Source organism: Bufo bufo, chromosome 1 (genome assembly GCF_905171765.1).
Source record: "Bufo bufo chromosome 1, aBufBuf1.1, whole genome shotgun sequence".
Taxonomy (NCBI): Eukaryota; Metazoa; Chordata; class Amphibia; order Anura; family Bufonidae; genus Bufo; species Bufo bufo.
In genome coordinates this window covers 152,358,773-152,378,110 of record NC_053389.1, presented here as the reverse complement: position 1 = coordinate 152,378,110, position 19,338 = coordinate 152,358,773, and the positions used below count along the sequence as shown (strand labels likewise).

The following is a 19,338-nucleotide window of genomic DNA, read 5'->3' as shown; positions in this document are numbered from 1 at the left end:
ACAAAAAACAAGTTCCATGCAGCTCCATCAAAAGGAAAAAAAAATGTTATGGGTCTTTGAATGCAGCAAAAAATTTTTTATTAAATAGTTCTTGGGGTACTTTCACACTAGCGGAACTGCCTTGTGGATCGGGAAATCCGTATGCAAGCGGATATCATTTGTTTCCGTATCCGTCTGACAAATGCATTGAAATACCGCATCCGTCTCTCCGGTGTTATCTGGAAAAACGGATCCGGTATTTATTTTATTTTCACACTTTTAAAGGTCTGCGCATGCGCAGACCGGAAAACCGGCAATTTCATGAACACTTGGTACCGGATCCGGCATTAATACATTGCATTGGAAATGATTGCCGGATCCGGCAAGTGTTCCGGAATTTTGGCCGGAGAAAATGCCACAGCATGCTGCAGTATTTTCTCCAGCCAAATGCCGTAAAAGGAACGGAACGGAAGACATCCTGATGCATACGGATTGCTCTCCATTCAGAATGCATTAGGATAAAACTGATGCGTTTTTTTCCAGTATTGAGCCCCTATGATGGAACTCAATACCGGAAAACTTTAACGCTAGTGTGAAAGTAGCTTTACTGTGCAAAAGGAGAGAGAAAAAAAAAAAACTGTAAAGATTTCATGTTGGCGTACTGAGCCATAGAATACAGTTAACATGCCACTTAAATTGCGTGGTAGGCACCATTAAAACAAAACCCAGAAAACAATGGCATTGGTTTATGCCATTACCCCCAATTATATATATTTTTTTTTAAGTCATACATTAGATATACCCTGAAAGCATGCCATTAAAAATTACAACTTCCAGCTAAAACAAGCACTCATAGGACTATATCAATGGAAAAGTAAAGTTATTGCTGAGATGAAAAAAAAATGTACGCATCCTGAAGTCTAAAGTATCCAAAGTGTCTTTTAAAGGGGTTGTCTAGCCTTCAGGTGATATTCTATCCCCAGTCTAGGCCATCACTAGCTGTCCAGTGGAGGTCCGGCACCCTGCGCTGTTCCCATTGAAATCAAGGCTGAACGACCCCTTCAAGGGGTTACTGTTTGCAGCTGTGGATTTCTTTAAAATTTTAGATCACAGAATGGATAAAACCTGCTTTTTATGATGCCACTAAGCATTATACATCTTTGTAGCATGTCACCTGCAGTTTTGGGTTTTGGAATAAATTTGAACTTTTCAACAGCATATTTTACACTTTCATATCTTTGTATGTTCCTCACAGGTTAGCTATATGGAAATTTACTGTGAGCGAGTCCGAGACCTGCTAAACCCTAAGACCAAAGGCAACTTGCGGGTGAGGGAGCACCCACTACTCGGGCCTTATGTAGAAGACTTGTCTAAGTTGGCTGTCACCTCATACACAGATATTGCTGACCTGATGGATGCAGGAAATAAGGCTAGGTAGGTACTGTTTAACATATTTGTCTGGGTGGCTGCAACTTCCCCCACCAGTAATAGCTGATTGACATGGGTTTGTAAAGCTGGACGCGTGTAAAGCTGCCGTACACATTAGATGTATGTCGACCAAACCCATTAATCTGCAGATGTCTGGAATAGAAGGGTTGGACATATTGGATTTTACTAACAGCCGAGCAAGCATTCAGCCCATCTTCACTACTACTTATTGTATCTTCCAACGCACTAATTGTTATTGTCTTCATCAGGACTGTGGCCGCCACAAACATGAATGAGACCAGCAGTCGCTCCCATGCAGTCTTCACGATAGTCTTCACCCAGAGGAAGCTTGATATAGAAACTAATCTCTCCACAGAAAAGGTGATCAGACTGACTTACAAGACTGTGAAAATACATGTGCTCTATGCATGTCATGTGTCAGGTTTAAGGTGGACCTCAGAAAGTCCTCCTTCGAGGTCTAACTACACCGTGGGTGATTCTGCTTATGTTTATTTCCTCTACAGGTCAGTAAAATAAGCCTAGTAGATCTGGCTGGGAGCGAAAGAGCCGATTCCACAGGAGCAAAGGGGACCCGACTAAAAGTGAGCCTCTGTCTTTGGTAACCTCTTCATCACACTGTCCTCATTGGCACATCTCCATGGATTTATCCTGCCATGTTACTATATTTGGGATCCATTTGGATGTATTTTGATCCCATCTGTGATATTTTTGGATAACACATCAGGATAAATCAGATACTAGGACTGTTATATAAAAGAATTGAAGAAAGATATGTATGGATAGCATAAAGAAAGATATTGCTAGCTTCTGTAATGCAGGTTTAAAGTCTACATCTACTCTGCTGTTACATTCCAGTGACAAAACTTCCTGGCCCCACATTGGCCTGGTCATTGGTGGATTATTTAGATACAGTTAACCATCTGCACTTGCCAAGTTAAGTTTTAGATATTGATCTAGATGGTGATTTGATTCCAGAGTGCTGGCAGGAAGTGATGTCACGGGGAGGGGGGGGGGGGGCGGCGGCGGCGGCATGTGGAGCAGGACGTTAAACGGCTGTGCAGCCATCCTCAAGATAGGTCATCAATATCTGATCGGTGGAGGTCCGACTCCTGACTCCCTTGCCGATCCGTTGTATGAAGAGGAGGCAGCCCAACTTCCTTTTCAAGATTACACTGCGCATCATCTCGTGATCACACTGCGCTGCTGAGACTTCCAAGTGCTTATTCCATTCACTTGTGTATAGTTCTCCTTCATAGGGGACACTGATAATAGTGAGTGCAGAATGCAGATCTTTACCATAGGAATCCAGAGTTTCTCTAAGCATGTTATGCTGCTGAGAAATAAGTACAATGATTGATTGTGCATTGATGTCCACCTTGCCCGCAGGGTTCAGAAGTGATAAACACGTGTCAAGAGCACAATGGGCTTGTATGAGTGGGATCATTTAGCACTCGTCAAGCTGCATTTAACTCTCATAACATCACAGGCTAATAGCTAATTATAACCGAGGGTAAAGAAAGAGAGGTTTCTTGTTCAACTAGTTTTAACATTGTCGAGTCTGTGCCCCATGGGTATTTATAAAATTTGAGCTTTGTGATCTTGATACTTTGTAAAATGAATTGTATGTATGTAGCATCTAGTGATGTTTTTTTTGCATTTGTAGGAAGGTGCTAATATCAACAAATCTCTGACCACTCTGGGGAAAGTCATCTCCGCCCTTGCAGAGGTGGTAAGTGTTCCCATAGTTTATAGACTGATGAATGACTGGAACTGATGCAGCAATAATAAGGGGCGAGGTTCTGCTTAATTCCATATCAAGAGCTTGTAATGCTGTCATTTGAGGATTACGAGGCTCCTATCAAATCCTGATTACACATGTAATGACACAATGCACACCTCCTAAATTTAGTGTAGTGATTGATCCTGTATATTAAACGGAATTCAACACACAGGCAGCTCCTTGTAGCAAACCCCACCCATGCCAGATACCCCTTTGGGTACCGAAAACCTCACATTATTCCAGTAAAATCAGATCTAGTATGCAGATATGGACTGACAATGCCAAGTATTTCCTATTCTGGGAAAATATTTAGTTGCAGTGTGCTTGTATGCTTTATTGTTCTAGCGGAGGTGCAGGAGTTGTCCGGCACTGGAGCAGGCAAAAAAATCAAGGCAATGTCCTACAGAGAATACAGTTTTCCTGTTGTAGCTTCAGAGTATATCAATGAATATTAAGGTATTGTGGATATTTGGATAAAAGTGCCCCCCTCACTAAGGGTCATGAGATACTGCACCTTGTTAATTCATAGGCTGTATTGTCATCCTGAAATACCTGCTTTCTTGGTATGGGATAATAGCTTCTTGAGAAAACATGCTGCCAGTATTGAGCACTGCTAAAGAATGCTCTCTAAGATATTGGGGAGATTTACAAATTAAAATGTGCCAGAAGTATGGTTCAATTTCCAGTAAAAAAACGGTGCAACTGTGTGCAACCCATTTAATAATTCTTTTTAGACACTTTCAGACACCATAGCTTAGCTGAAAACGTCCCTCTCACTTTTTTTCTTCTTTTTCCATGCCCGGGCCCAACAGGCCCTATGAACAGAACTATACTTATCTGCTCCCCACCACTCCATTTGGGCCCCATGGCTTCCGGGCTGTCTTCTGGTCCCCTCATGTACTTCCTGCACAGATGGGGTTACGTATGCTGCTGCAGCCAATAACTGGCCTCAGCATGTCCCTAAGTGGCTGAGACTTAGCAGTGACATGCTACTTATCTGAGGCCAGCTATTGGCTGCAGAAGCACACGTAACCACTTTGGTTCAGGAAATTTACTAACGGGAACCAGAAGTCAGGGGAAGACAGCCACGGAGCCCGAACAGAGCGGTGGGGAGCAGGTAAGTATAGCTTTCTTTTCAGGACCTGCTGGGTGGAGGTAGATGTTGGAGGGGGAAAAAAAACTGGACAAACTCTTCAAATGCAGCACCATGCACCCAAATTTTGTTGCATTTTTGCAAGTAAAAAGAAGCCAACAAGTAGGTCCAGCAGCAACCACTGTGATAAATCTGACACACTTTAAAGGGTTTGTGCAAGAATGGGGGGGGGGGGGGGGGGGGGGGGAACCCTGCTTCTTGGCTGAACCTGTAAATGGAAGCTTACCTGCTGCCTGGCGCTGGCTCCCTGCTCCTTCTCGTCCCATTCTGCAATGCTCAGCTGGACTCTCACTAAAAACATCCGATTTGACATGGCTATAGCCAGTTGCTGGCTGCAGCTGTGATCGGCTCCCCTTAAGTCATGACAAATGATCAGTAACACAAGGGGAGCCAGTCACCAGCCATGTCGAACCAGATGTTTACAGCAAGGGAGCCCAGTAGAGCATCGCAGGTTGGGAGAAGAAGCATCTGGGAGCCAGTGCCAAGAAGCATGTAAGTAGGCAATCCTTTAGGGGTTCAATCAATGCACAACCCCCTTAAGGACTCATGCAACCCCCTTAAGGACCTGGTCCACATACAATCTGCATTTTTTTGTGGATCGCACACGGACACATTTATTTCTATGGGACCATTAAAAAATTTGGACAGCACACGGATGTTATCCATGTGTCCATCCCACAAATTATAGAACATGTCCTATTCTTGTCCGTTTGTTGGACAAGAATGGGCATTTCTACTATTGGGCTTATGAAAAATAGCGTTATGCAAACGGCCAGTATCCGTATTTTGCGCATCCATCCGTGCTTTGCGGACTGCGAAATACATACAGTTGTGTGAATGTAGCCTAAAATGGTTAGACGGTATTAGTAAATGTGGGCAATTGTGTCGTAGAAGCAACGCATTTCAGGGCTACACCAACTTGGGAAATGCATCTCATCTGCTTTGGAAAGCATTGCTTCACAGTACAAGATTTATTTTACTGCATCATGATCCAGGAGGTGTCATTTATGCTTCTTTTATTGAGAAGTTAGTGCGCCAATACCATAAGGTGCTCATACACCCACACACTTTGTTTCCATTTCCGTGAAACTCTTCTCTATGGGAGACCCCTGCTTTTTTGCTTAACTGTTCCTTGGGGTGAGGGTAAGAGGTCCACATTGAGTAACACAAAATGTAAGCTGTATTAGGATCCGACCTCTTATGCTGTCTGTGCTCTCCTTCTCCATGCTGTCATATAAGGATAACTGTCCCAGCAAGGTATGTGTAGTTTCATAATGTGAACAGTGTGTCTGGTGTTGTGCGGGATACTGGTGTCTATGCTGTTGCTGTTTTCCCTCTTTGGTTACCTTTTACCTTTTTATGTATTATTAATCTGATAATGACACATCAACATATTTCATAACTGAAAGCTATTGTGCAAAACTTACTCCTGCCCTAAATTCTTTACTTTAATATCTTTGCATTTTTTAGAGCAAAAAGAAGAAAAAGTCAGACTTTATTCCCTATAGAGATTCTGTACTGACCTGGCTACTGCGTGAGAATTTAGGTACGAGATCTTGGCTATGAACTGCTGCTCTGGATGCATAGTGAATCTTCTCAGTCAAGTGACTGGTCACTAGGCAATGGATTGGCTTAGTCTTTATGAATAGTGATCCAGTATTGCAGACTAAATGGATGTGCCTACTGAACTATAGGATCTTAATCATTATATTGTCTTTTAGGAGGAAACTCTCGCACTGCTATGGTCGCAGCCCTGAGTCCAGCAGATATAAATTATGATGAAACTCTAAGCACATTAAGGTGAGAGAAGACTGAGTGATATATTAATGGGGTTGTCTCTGGAGCCTGACCGGAGAGGTGCTCAGTGCATGTTTTAGGCTACTTTCACACCTGCGTTCGGGGCTCCGCTTGTGAGCTCCGTTTGAAGGGGCTCACAAGCGGCCCCGAACGCATCCGTCCTGCCCTAATGCATTCTCAGTGGACGCGGATTCGCTCAGAATGCATCCGCCTGCCAGCGTTCAGCCTCCGCTCCGCTCAGTGAGCGGACACCTGAACGCTGCTTGCAGCGTTCGGGTGTCCGCCTGGCCGTGCGGAGGCAAGCGGATCCGTCTAGACTTACAATGGAAGTCAATGGGGACGGATCCGCTTGAAGATGACACCATGTGGCTCAAACTTCAAACGGATCTGTCCCCCATTGACTTTCAATGTAAAGTCTGGACGGATCCGTTCAGGCTACTTTCACACTTTTTTTCAACTATAATGCAGACGGATCCGTTCTGAACGGATACAAACGTCTGCATTATAGGAGCGGATCCGTCTGAGCAGACATCAGACGGACCCGCTCTAAACGCAAGTGTGAAAGTAGCCTTACTTGGTTGGCCACTAATTTCAATGGCCTACATGTAATTTATGTCCACTGCATGACATGTGCAGTGCATGCCAGTCCAGCTCTGAATGTCATGTTTGACAGCCTAGTTGCTAGGGATAAACTGCCTAACAATCACAGTCATTTCAGTAGGTTATCAGGCAGCCTATCCCTAGAAACCAGTAAATCTTCATCTCAAGGAATAATTCTCACTTAGAAGGTGCAAGGAGGCACTGCGGGGCTTAAACCATGGCTTTATATATCTATTATATTGGCATGTAACAGTATATTGTTAAAAATTAATTTAGGTGGAGAACTTCTCTATGTATTTATTCTAAGTATGGTCAAAAGTTTGATTATTTGTGAACAATAGAGATGTATATTTGGAAGCTGTTATTCATTGATCAAGCATGCTCGGAATCATTTAGCTTTCCTTTTATGAAGAATCCGTTTTGGGGACAATTGTTTATTGAGATATGATTCAAGCAATATTTAATGGCTTAGCAATTATCAGTGTATTAATGACAAGTAGTGTTGCCACCTGGCCAGTAAACCACCGGCCAGGGCCGTAGCTAAAGGCTTATGGGCTCTGGTGCAAGAGTTCAGCTTGGACACCCCCCCCCCCTTCCCCCCTTCCTTCACTCGGCACATAGCTTTTCTACTGCCCAAGGCAAATATTAACCCCCCCCTTCTCTCCAGTCCTACTGTTAAAGGGGTTGTCCTTTTTTTACTTTCTACTACATCAATATCAGATAAGCCGGGGTGCTCCGGCACCCCCGACGATCAGCTGTTTGAAGAGGGGTCAACGCTAATATGAGAGCTGCTTTCTGTGTTCTGTTCACCTGCTCGCCGGAGCATTTGCAGTGATGAGCAGGTAAACGGAGCAGAGAAGGCAGCACTCATACAAAAAAAAAAAAAAAAAATAGCGGACAACCCCTTTAAAGACATACTTGGAAAGCATTACATACAGCGCTACCGAACATACAGGGTCATACAGCACCACATATGTACCTCTTACATCCAGTGACTTCTCTTCTCTGATGTAGATATTCTCTTTCCTCTTCTTCTCCTGTCAGACCAGACCGCCATGGTGACTTCTTTCAGCCGCGCCTGGTCTCTGCAGAGTTTAACAGAAAGACATTTTACTTTCCTACTTTTCCATCATCCTCCTCACCTTCTCAACACCCCATCCTGCCACCCCCAATACTGTGCCCACTGTGCTCCCCAATACTTTCCTGCAGAAACAGTACCACACAGTGCATCAGTTCAAAAACACCCCTTTATATTGTGCGCTAGTACAAAAAAATCCCCCCTTCCTTTCAGATCAGACCCCCATATAAAACCATAAATGAGATTCCCCCCCATCTCAGACCAAACCCGCTGTAGACCTTTATGTCAGACCCCAGTTTTACACCTTAGATCAGACCACCATTAGACCTCTATGTAAGACCCGGATTCAATATCAGACCTCAGATAAGACCCCCATTAGACCTCCAGACCCCCATATAAGACCCCCATATCAGACCTCTAGACTCCCATATCAGACCTCTAGACCCCCATTAGACCTCTAGACCCCCAATCAGACCCCCTCCCCCAGTCAGACCTCTCCAGACCCCCCATTAGACCTCCATATCAGACCTCAGATCAGACTGTAAAATAATAAAGTACCTCTCCTGCAGTCACCTGACCTCCTGCAGCGTCAGGTCAGAGTGCTCTCTGTATGTCCTGACGCTGCAGGCAGCCAGAACACAGCAGCGCCGGCACTGAGAAGAGGAAGCAGGAGGAGGGGTAAGTACTGTACAGTGCTCACTGCGCTTCTCTCCCCCTCCTCCTGCAGACTAGTGAGCGCTTCCATTATGGAAGCGCTCGCTAGTATTCCCTTTATAAGATGCACTGCATCTTATAAAGGGAAAAGTACAGTACCACTGGCAATTGCCAGTGTTTTTTAGTGGCACCTTCTTCAATGGCATTCACCTCCTGATGATGCGGGTACAGTTGAATATAATGGTGAAGCAGGGGTCTGTTAGCCCCCTGCTCCACCATTCACCCTGTGACCAGTGGTATGGTGCAGGCAGGCAGGATGCAATGTCGTCATTGGTGCCTACTGCACCTAACCATTGGCGAGATCTACATTTAGAGATTTGCTCTGCTCGTTGTGGGAACATGGGCTAGGTGAGTGTGCAGTGTGGGGGGGATGCAGCAGAGGGCAGTACAGTGTGTGAGAGGCACAGCAGAGGGCAATACAGTGCGTGAGGGGCACAGCAGAGGGCAATACAGTGCGTGAGGGGCACAGCAGAGGGCAATACAGTGCGTGAGGGGCACAGCAGAGGGCAATACAGTGCGTGAGGGGCACAGCAGAGGGCAATACAGTGCGTGAGGGGCACAGCAGAGGGCAATACAGTGCGTGAGGGGCACAGCAGAGGGCAATACAGTGCGTGAGGGGCACAGCAGAGGGCAATACAGTGCGTGAGGGGCACAGCAGAGGGCAATACAGTGCGTGAGGGGCACAGCAGAGGGCAATACAGTGCGTGAGGGGCACAGCAGAGGGCAATACAGTGCGTGAGGGGCACAGCAGAGGGCAATACAGTGATGAGGGGCACAGCAGGGGACATTACAAAAGAAACAAAGAGAAAAAGAGCTCATAGTACCAAAAATATATAAATTTTATTAGAACATGATTAAAAATAACAGAAATAAAGAAAGTTAATACATATGATGCCGTTAAGCATGATAATGAGAGCGGAGAACAAAAAAGAGTGCCACCCCGGGAGGAAAAACACACGGATAGTTGAATGGAATAATAGAATATAGTATGGGAAAAGAAAGTGCTGGGTACAATGCCCAACCCATGTAATGAATAAATGATGGAGCCATTAGGTGCCAGGTGAAGCAGGGTCAACACATGCACCCCTAATGGCATAAAAAATGCCAGCACAATTAAAGATGGAAGTATGTTGCATAAAAAGACCAAGTGTGGATAAACAACAAGATCATATAGCCAGAGGGGGGCAGCAGGAGACCGAAGCTCACCTGAACAAACCGTGTGCAAAGAGACTCAGGGTGGCGCTACCCCAACGCGCGTTTCGGCGTGCCTTCGTCAGGGGGGGACATTACAAAGTATCTGGGGCACATCAGGGGACATTACAAAGTATCTGGGGCACATCAGGGGGCATCTTATTGTGTTAAGGCATCTAAGTGGCCATTTGACTGTGGAGGACACATAAGGGGACATAATACTGTGTGGAGGCACATAAGGTGGCATCATACTGTGTGGAGGCACATAAGGTGGCATCATACTATGTAGGAGCACATAAGGGGGCATTATATTGTGCACACAAATGCATAAAATATAGTATAAAATAAAATGCATCTGATTTTATATCTGACAGGAAAAAGTTTTTTTTATTTTTTTTTTAAAGCACAAAGTTTGAATAAACCATTTGTGTCAAATAACGTGCTTTTTTAAAGGCATGCCCCCAAAGCCATGCACCCCCCCCCCCCCCTCCCAAACTTGACCAGCAACTGTAACTACTGCATCAGAATTCTGACTTTTTACACCTCACTAGGCTGTTTTAAAAATTATCTAGAAAGGAATGTAGCTAAGAAGTTGTAAAATACACCAGATTTATCCATTGTGGTAAAATTTCTGTCTAGTTTTATGTTGTGTAAATTTAAGACTGTTCCTTTACAGTGAACACAGTTTTAAAGTTAGTGAATATGGTCCCATATGTGACCGTTACCTGTTGGGTGTCTTTAAAACAGATATGCAGATCGAGCTAAACAGATCAAATGTAACGCTATTATTAATGAAGATCCTAATGCTAAATTGGTGCGTGAGCTTAAAGATGAAGTGACCCGTCTGAAAGAACTCCTACGAGCCCAGGGCTTGGGTGATATCATCGACAGTAAGTAGCATCTGGAGATACTCCAGAAGTTTATCTATAGGTGTCTTAAGTCTAACATAGTTAAGATTCTCCCTGCAGTCTAAAATTTTTTGCAGTTGGAATTTTTTTTTAACATAAAATTGTTTTCTTTTTTTGCGATTATATCTTTTCAACGTGTATTTTTTAGAGAATGAATGCTACAGTTGTAAAGGTCACCACTGGCTGAGAAAAGCATGGTGGATAAGTGCTCTTGTCAATTGCCCTTTTCCAAACGATTTCCTATGTGCTCTCATTATGACTACTACATCCAAATGTGTTTTTATCTTAATGCCAATCAATATAAGCTTATTCTGCAAGTTGCTGTCCAAGGTTAAAAGCGAGTAAAACCTGAGAATACCCCATCTTCTTTGGAACATAATATGAATGGTTCTCCTTAACCACTTCACATCCGGGCCATTTACCCCCTTCCTGACTGAGCCATTTTTTGCAAATCTGACATGTCACTTTATGTGGTAATAACTTTAAAACTCTTTTACTTATCCAAGCTATTCAGAGACTGTTTTCTCGTGACACATTGTACTTCATGATAGTCATAAATTTGAGTCAATATATTTCATCTTTATTTGTGAAAAAATCCCCAAATTACCAAATCTGACATGTCACTTTATGTGGTAATAACTTTAAAACGCTTTTACTTATCCAAGCTATTCAGAGACTGTTTTCTCGTGACACATTGTACTTCATGATAGTCATAAATTTGAGTCAATATATTTCATCTTTATTTGTGAAAAAATCCCCAAATTACCAAAAATTTAGAAAAATTAGCAATTTTCAAAATTTTTATTTCACTGCTTTTAAAACTGAAAGTGATACCTCATAAAATATTTATTACTTAACATTCCCCATATGTGTACATTATGTTGGCATCATTTTGTAAATGTCATTTTATTTTTTTAGGACGTTACAAGGCTTAGAATTTTAGAAGGAATTCTTAAATATTTTAAGAAAATTTCCAAAACCCACTTTTTAAGGACCAGATCAGGTCTGAAGTCATTTTGTGGGGCTTACATAGTGGAACCCCCCCCCCCCTTCATAAATGACCCCATTGTAGAAACTACACCCCTCAAGTTACTCAAAACTGATTTTACAAACTTTGTTAACCCTTTAGGTGTTCCACAAGAATTAAAGGAAAATTCAGATGAAATTTCTAAATTTCACTTTTTGGGCAGATTTTCCATTTTAATAAAAAAAAATCTTTAACACATCGAGGGTTAATAGCCAAACAAAACTTAATATTTATTACCTTGTTTCTGCGGTTTACATAAACACCCCACATGTGGTCATAAACTGATGTAAGGGCACACGACACGGCGCAGAAAAAAAGGAGCACCATATGGTTTTTGGAAGGCAGATTTTGCTGAACTGGTTGTTAGATGCCATGTCCCATTTAAAGCCCCCCTTACAGTAGAAACTCCCCCAAAAAGTGACCCCATTTTGGAAACTAGGGGATAAGGTGCCAGTTTTATTGGTACTATTTTGGGGTACATATGATTTTTAATTGTTCTATATTACGTTTATTGAGAGGCAAAGTAACCAAAAAATTGGCACTGGTTTTTTTTTGTTTTTTTTTACAACATTTATCTGACAGGGTAGATCAAGTGCTATTTTCATAGAGCAGGTTGTTACGGACGCAAATATATCAAATATGTCTAGTTTCTTTGTTTCAGTAATAAAGAATTTTTAGGAAAATAATTGTTTTTGTGTCTCCATTTTCTGAACGCCATATTTTTTTTTTTTCTGCTGACCGTCTTGTGTAGGGGCTTGTTTTTTGCAGGAAGAGTTGACGTTTTTATTGGTACCATTTTTGGGTACATATGGTTTTTTGATCATTCATTATAACACTTTATGGGGCAAGGTGACCAAAAAATTGGTTGTTTTTAGCACAGTTTTTTTAAAATATATTTTTACAGCGTTTACCTGAGGGGTTAGGTCATGTGACATTTTTATAGAGCAGATCGTTATGGACGTGGCAATTCCGAATATGTATACTTTTTCTCATTTAAGTTTTACACAATAATAGCATTTTTTAAACCCCAAAAATGATGTTTTAATGTCTCCATAGTCTGAGAGCCATAGCTTTTTTGCTTTTTGACCAATTGTCTTAGTTAGGGTATAATTTTTTCCAGGATGAGGTGACAGTTTGATTGGTACTATTTTGGGTGGCATACGCCTTTTTTGATCGCTTGGTGTTGCCCTTTATGTGATGTTGGGTGACAAAATATGGCTTTATATATGGCTGTTTTTATTTTTATTTTTTTATGGTGTTCACCTGAGGGGTTAGGTCATGCTATATTTTTATAGAGCAGGTTGTTACGGACGTGGCAATACCTAATATGTCAACTTTTTTATTTATTTAAGTTTAAGTTTAACGCAATAATAGCAGTTTTGAAAAAATAAATCACATTTTAGTGTCGCTATTGTCTGAGAGCCATATTTTTATTTTTATTTAATTTTTTCTTCACCGATTGTCTTAGGTAGGATCTCATTTTTTGTGGGATGAGGTGACGGTTTGGTTGGTACTATTTTGGGGGTCATACACCATTTGCTTGGTGTTGCAATTTTTGTGATGTAAGGTGACAAAAGATGGCTTTTTTGGCACTGTTTTTATTTTTTTATTTTTTTTGCGGTGTTCACATGAGCGCTTAGGTCGCGATACCAAATATGTATACTTTTTTGTATTTTTATTTCACTTTAACACAATAATAGCATTTTTGAAACAAAAAAATAATGTTTTAATGTCTCCATGTTCTGAGAGCTATATTTTTTTTTTTTTTTTAAGCAATTTTCTTATGTAGGGGTTAATATTTTTTGCGGGATGAGGTGACGGTTTTATTGGTACCATTTTGTGGGACATATGCCTTTTTGATCACTTGGTGTTGCATTTTTTGTGATGTGAAGTGACAAAAATTGCTTTTTTTGACAGTTTATTTTTTCTATGGTGTTTATCGGACAGGATGGATTATGTGATATATTTATAGAGCCAGCTGTCACAGACGCGGAAATACCAAATATGTCTAATTTTTTTTTTTTTTTTATTCTATTTTTACCATTTTATCATTTTATTTTATTTTTTATTACTTGGGGAATTTTTTAATTTTTTTTACATGTGAAACTTTTTTTTATAAAACACTTTATTTTTTTAATTTCTTATTTTACACAAGACCTCTGGGGGACATTTAACGTCACTATTGATTTCTCCTGTAACTGGGGCAGACATAGTAGCCCCAGTTACAGGGGAAATACAGCCCCCAGAGAGGCTGTACAGCGCAATACTGCACTGTACAGCCTCAGTGCAGGGCTGATCGAGGTCTGTGAAAGACCCGACAGCTCCTGCACTCTCCCGGCCCCTGCGGTCACATGACCACCGGGCGCATAGCGCTTCCTGCTCTGTATACACAGCACTCGGCCCTGCCTTCTCCCTGGGGTGCCCTGCTGTCACTGACAGCGGGCCCCTAACACAGCAGCTGCACGATTAGCACGTAGCTTTGATCTCTGAATGGACATGAGATAAACAACCACTACCCGGACGTTTATAGTCAATTGGCAGATCTGACGTGGTTAATGTAATATTGTCTATAGTTAGGATAACCATAAATGTGTGGTTGGTGGGGTCTGCAGAATGAAGGGGTCATGGTACTTGCTGCAGTACAAGGCAAAGCAACCATGTGGCTGTGTTTGGTACTCAGGGTTGCCAACCAGAATTTTTCTTTTTTTCTGGACAATTTATCCCAAAATCACGGACAGACAGCATTTTTTACAGACAAATTGGAAAACTATAATGAATGATAAAGATTATTAGTAATACATGTCTATGGCCGAATGCACACGGCCGTTGAACACTGACGTGAGCGGTCCGTAGTATCCCAGCCTGGCATCCTGCTGACAGGTGTATTACTGTAGTGCAGTGGCAGCATGAAGTGCACGGCGTCATAGCAACCAATGACGCCGTGCTCTCCTGCTGTCAGCAGGATGCCAGGCGGGGATACCACGGACCGCTCACGTCAGTGTTCCACGGCCGTGGGCATTCGGCCTATAGCTCAATATACTGATAACCCCCTTTACCAACATTTACTGTGAGCTGTAAAATGATGATAATTAACACCAAAATAATCTAGTCAAGTACCGCCAGCTCGTCTTTTTTTTTTTTTTTTCATGAACACAGGTAAAAATGTTGCCTATTTTTTTGAATTGTTCAGAAATTTTACAAAATGACAAAGGGCCAGGGCCCTGGCTACTTAATGCGTGGATAGTGAGTGTAGTTAGTACATGTATTACCTGTATTATCTTCCAACCTGTCCTGCTGACTAGATGTACAGATCTGCGTGGTTACAATACCAAGCACAAATAGACACAATGCGGGTCATTTATGAAGCTGAAAGACGCCTATATTAGGCATATTTCAGGCACAGATTGTGGCACAACAGTTAGTTGCGCTGCAATCTGTGACTTTTCCCTACTCATGCCAGGTCAAAAATAGTGGGCGTGGCGGGGACAGGGTCTCATTTACCATTTTCTACGCCTGTTTTAGGTGTAGAAAATGGTCTAAATGTAAGACACCAAGGAAGCTGCCTAACATTTAGAAGCGGTGGTGGATCCACCGAAGTTATGTAGAGGCCGGCGCCGCTTCATAACTCAGGTGAATCCACTGCTAGGTATAGGGGTTTATTAAGACTGGCGTCTAGAACAGCAGTCTTAATAAATGACCCCCAATATTCCCTCCTATAGAAACAGACACAGGCTGATACTTTTAAGGCCAATATAGGCAATAGTATCTAATTCTAAACCACATAGATAAATACGACATAGATCTTTATACTAAATCATTAAACCAGTAGTTTTAAAATATTTATGGGATTCTTTTCTTTTTCTTTTCCTATTCTTGCTTTATTGTGGTATCAATTTAATAAAGTACCAATCTAAATGTATTTTATTTTAGTGGTGCGATATAAATTAGTTTTTTTTTTGGCCATATTTAAATAATTGTTACAAAAACACCCTCATCACACTGCAGGATCTTTTTGATAATCCTTAGGACTCCAGTACCAGGCACAACAATATGGAGGGTGCTAGTCAGGAACTCCAATGTGGTGGCCACATTATGCCAATTGGAGGAGTCCCATGGCGTAGACCTCAACCATTACACAATCATGGCCTAACCTAACAAACTCTCTACACATCATGGAGTGTTCCTGATTGCTAAAAATTGCTTCCATCTTGTCTTTTCTCCTGCCTTCCATCAGTTGATTCCATTGACGACAATTTCCTCGGAGTGAAATGTGTGTATATCGATCATCTTTGTTCCCATCAGCCTTGCTTTTCGGTTAAGCAACTTAAAGCTGAATCTTGCATGCCAGCACAGACCACAGTGAAATCCCAGACAGAATTATGGAGCTTAGAAAAAAAATTCTCCACAATTTGCCCCATGCATTAAAATAATATGGCAGCCACTTAGATGTTGCCCGAATAACTTTTTCTGGCATAAGTGGCCAATTTAGCAAATCTGGAATGAAAGACATATATTAGATCTAGAAGAAGTATTTTTTGGGACTTGTTTACATAAGAGGAGCAAGAAGGAATGGAAGTGATGGGTATGTCCACCTATGAGCACCAGGTTACAGCTTCAAGTAATATTTGGGAAAACCTGAAAATACATTGCATTATTTGTATTGATTCTGAGCTGCACTCACTATTCTGCTAGTGGAGTCACTGTATACACACATTATTGTACTCTGTACTGATCCTGAGTTACATCCTGTATTATGCTCCACAGCTGCACTCACTATTCTGCTGGTGGAGTCACTGTGTACATACATTACGTATCCTGTACAGATCCTCAGTTACATCCTGTATTAAACTTCACAGCTACACTCACTATTCTGCTGGTGGAGTCACTGTGTACATACATTACAGTACTTATCCTGTACTGTTCTTGAGTCACATCCTATATTATGCTCCAGAGCTGCAGTCACTATTCTGCTGGTCACTGTGTACATACATTACTTATCCTGTACTGATATTGAGTTACAATCTATGTTATATTCCATGGCTGCAGTTACAGTTCTACTGGCTGCCGTAGGGAACCAGATACAAGTATTTTTAACAGACATGTCTATGGAAGTTTAAATAAGCTCCTGGTAACGATCAGATAAGCATGCAGTGCGTGGTCAAGATAGTCAAAGCATTAACTGCATGGACAAACAAATGGAATATTGGTGATCTCCGCTCTGAAGCCTGCAGAAATGTCAATTCAGCACAGTGATTCACCAGCAGAATTATGTTTGCAGCTCTGGAGTATTATATAGAATGTGACTCAGGATCAGTACAGGATAAGTAATGTTTATACACAGGGATTCCTCCAGCAAAATAGTGAGTACAGCTCTGGAGTATAATACAGGCGGTAACTCCGGATCAGTAATATATGTTAACAGTGACTGCACCAGCAGAATAGTGAGTGCTGCTCTGGAGTATAATAAAGACTATACCTTAGGATGCATACAGGATAAGTAATGTAATACTATGTTTACTACGTTACTTAGATTTTTATGTAGATTTATTCTTTTTTTAAAGTGGTGCTCATTGGTGGACTAACACTTTAAATATTGCCATCTTACTATAACGGAGACGCATGATTTATCAGATTGATAAGTTATGTTGGCTTCTGGGATTCCTGCAGTTGTAAGGAGATTGTCAGTAATAGATCAGAGCCAATGTGCATAGGGAAGGATGCTCCCTACATGCTTTGATACTAGGAAAGCCTAGAAGTTAAGTTAACTCTGGGTAACATTGAGAATTTACGTAACGTGCTGTAAGGATCTGTCTGAGATTTCCTGCCTATTAAGAAATTCTCTGCTGCTGCGCTGAGGATCCTGCTGCTGGGTGAACCTGCATGATAGCTTTGCAGTCTCTTACCAAGCGATCGCCATGTTCTCATGCTAATGGCTCCTGAATTCTGTACCCTTTCCTGTCAATAGTTCTAGTATCGAATTACCAGATAATTTCTTTTTTCGCTCCTAACTTTTTTTTTTCGACCTTCAAGAGATTTTATTTTCTGATGCAAATTAATCTTAATTATAATAAGTTATTTAACTATTTATATACGTCATATTTCTCACAATTTTCTTGACTTGCTGTCAATATGCAGAAACATTCTTGCTGACTGTTAGATGCTGAAAACCCACCTTGATCTTCGTCCACAGCTTTGTGTTTGTTACAGTGTATCAGGCAATCCTGTGTACTTAAAGGGGTTGTCCCAAGAAAAATATTCTACAGTTTTCAAACCAGCTCCTCGATCTGAACATTTTTGTAATTGCATGTAATTTAAAATTTAGCATAGCCGCTGAGTTATTCCATAAAATGTATCTGTATAGCCCCACCTGCTTTTTGTTTTTTACTTATTTCTTTGACCTGCTCACTGAGAAGGCCGCACATGCTCAGTTTTATCCTCCAACTGCCTCCCGAGCTGTGATAGGGAGAGGATGGACACGCCCCCTTAGCTGCAGCAGAAAAGACACTCCCCTTGAGCTGCCAGCTTGATATAAATCTAGCAGAGCAATGAATGGGGAGATCTCTGGATCCATGTGATGTACAAGGCTGGTTCTAGCTTTGTTAGTAAGAGATCGTCATGTACTAAATGTCTGATTTTCATTTTTTACATTAGTCATGGGATAACCCCTTTAAGTTACAGTGATTTTCTTTAGTTTTCATGGCCTGTCCTTAGAACTACAACATCAAAATCTGATTGGCGGCGGGCCTCCTGCTTATCAGAAGGATGACGGCAATTCAGTATTTTGGCAGGGGCTGTGTCCCCTTCGTTATTTACACAGGTAGAGCACCATACATATGCTTGTGACTGTGCCTGGTACTGCATTTTAGAGTGGGTTCACGTCACTTTTTTTCATCATATACAGACAGATGCCATACAGTGACATCCGTTCACCATAGAGTTCAATTGTAAAAAAATTTATATATATATAAAAACGTATACTTTTTTTTGCTGGACTTTGAAGGATGGAAAAACGTGGTACACTACGCTTTCCCTGAAAAAAAGTATGCATTAATGTATACTTTTTTTTTTTTACAATGGAACTCTATGGTGACGGATGCCACTGTATGGCATCTGTCTGGGGCATCCGTTAACGTATTTTTTTTTTTTTTTTTGTGTGTACGTTAAACGTATGGCAAAAACTTGATGTTAACCAACCTTTTTAGTTGCATTCATTTTAACTCCAGATTAGTAGCACTTTTCTGCACTGATACATTGTGACAAATTGCAGCTTAGTGGGCTGTACAGATTTTGTTTAAAGGGAATCTGTCAGCAGATTTGTACCTATGACACTGGCTGACCTGTTGCAGGTGCCCTTGGCAGCTGAAGACATCTGTGTAGGTCCCATGTTTATATGTGCCCACATTGCTGTGAAAAAGTAAGTTTTAATATATTCAAATGAGTCTTAAGGAGCAACAGGGGCGTTGCTGTCTCTGCAACTGCCGTGCCCTTCTGCACATTGACAGGGCCAAGCAGTGGAAATATGATCATGCCTGGAGCGGACTTCTCCTAAAGTCAATCAAAGTGCAGAGGTCGCAGCAGTTGCAGAGACAGCAGAGCCTCTAGGTGTAATGGCAACGCCCCTGTTGCTCCTAAAGGCTCATTTGCATATATAAAAACTTAATT

The 19,338-nt window shown here is 41.6% G+C and overlaps 1 protein-coding gene across 8 annotated transcripts in view; it reads left to right on the top strand.

Moving 5' to 3' along the window:
- KIF1B (kinesin family member 1B) overlaps nucleotides 1-19,338 on the top strand; it is a 151,554-nt gene that overhangs the window by 65,486 nt on the left and 66,730 nt on the right. For 4 of the 8 annotated variants that reach the window (XM_040430749.1, XM_040430751.1, XM_040430747.1 and 1 more), the window contains exons 6-13: nucleotides 1,235-1,413; nucleotides 1,677-1,788; nucleotides 1,932-2,009; nucleotides 3,092-3,157; nucleotides 5,832-5,907; nucleotides 6,083-6,161; nucleotides 10,489-10,631; nucleotides 15,911-15,946. In XM_040430749.1, the coding sequence (XP_040286683.1) occupies nucleotides 1,235-1,413; nucleotides 1,677-1,788; nucleotides 1,932-2,009; nucleotides 3,092-3,157; nucleotides 5,832-5,907; nucleotides 6,083-6,161; nucleotides 10,489-10,631; nucleotides 15,911-15,946 (769 nt within the window). The remainder of the gene's footprint in view (nucleotides 1-1,234; nucleotides 1,414-1,676; nucleotides 1,789-1,931; nucleotides 2,010-3,091; nucleotides 3,158-5,831; nucleotides 5,908-6,082; nucleotides 6,162-10,488; nucleotides 10,632-15,910; nucleotides 15,947-19,338) is intronic. The other 4 variants (XM_040430752.1, XM_040430748.1, XM_040430750.1 and 1 more) reach the window with 1 other exon arrangement.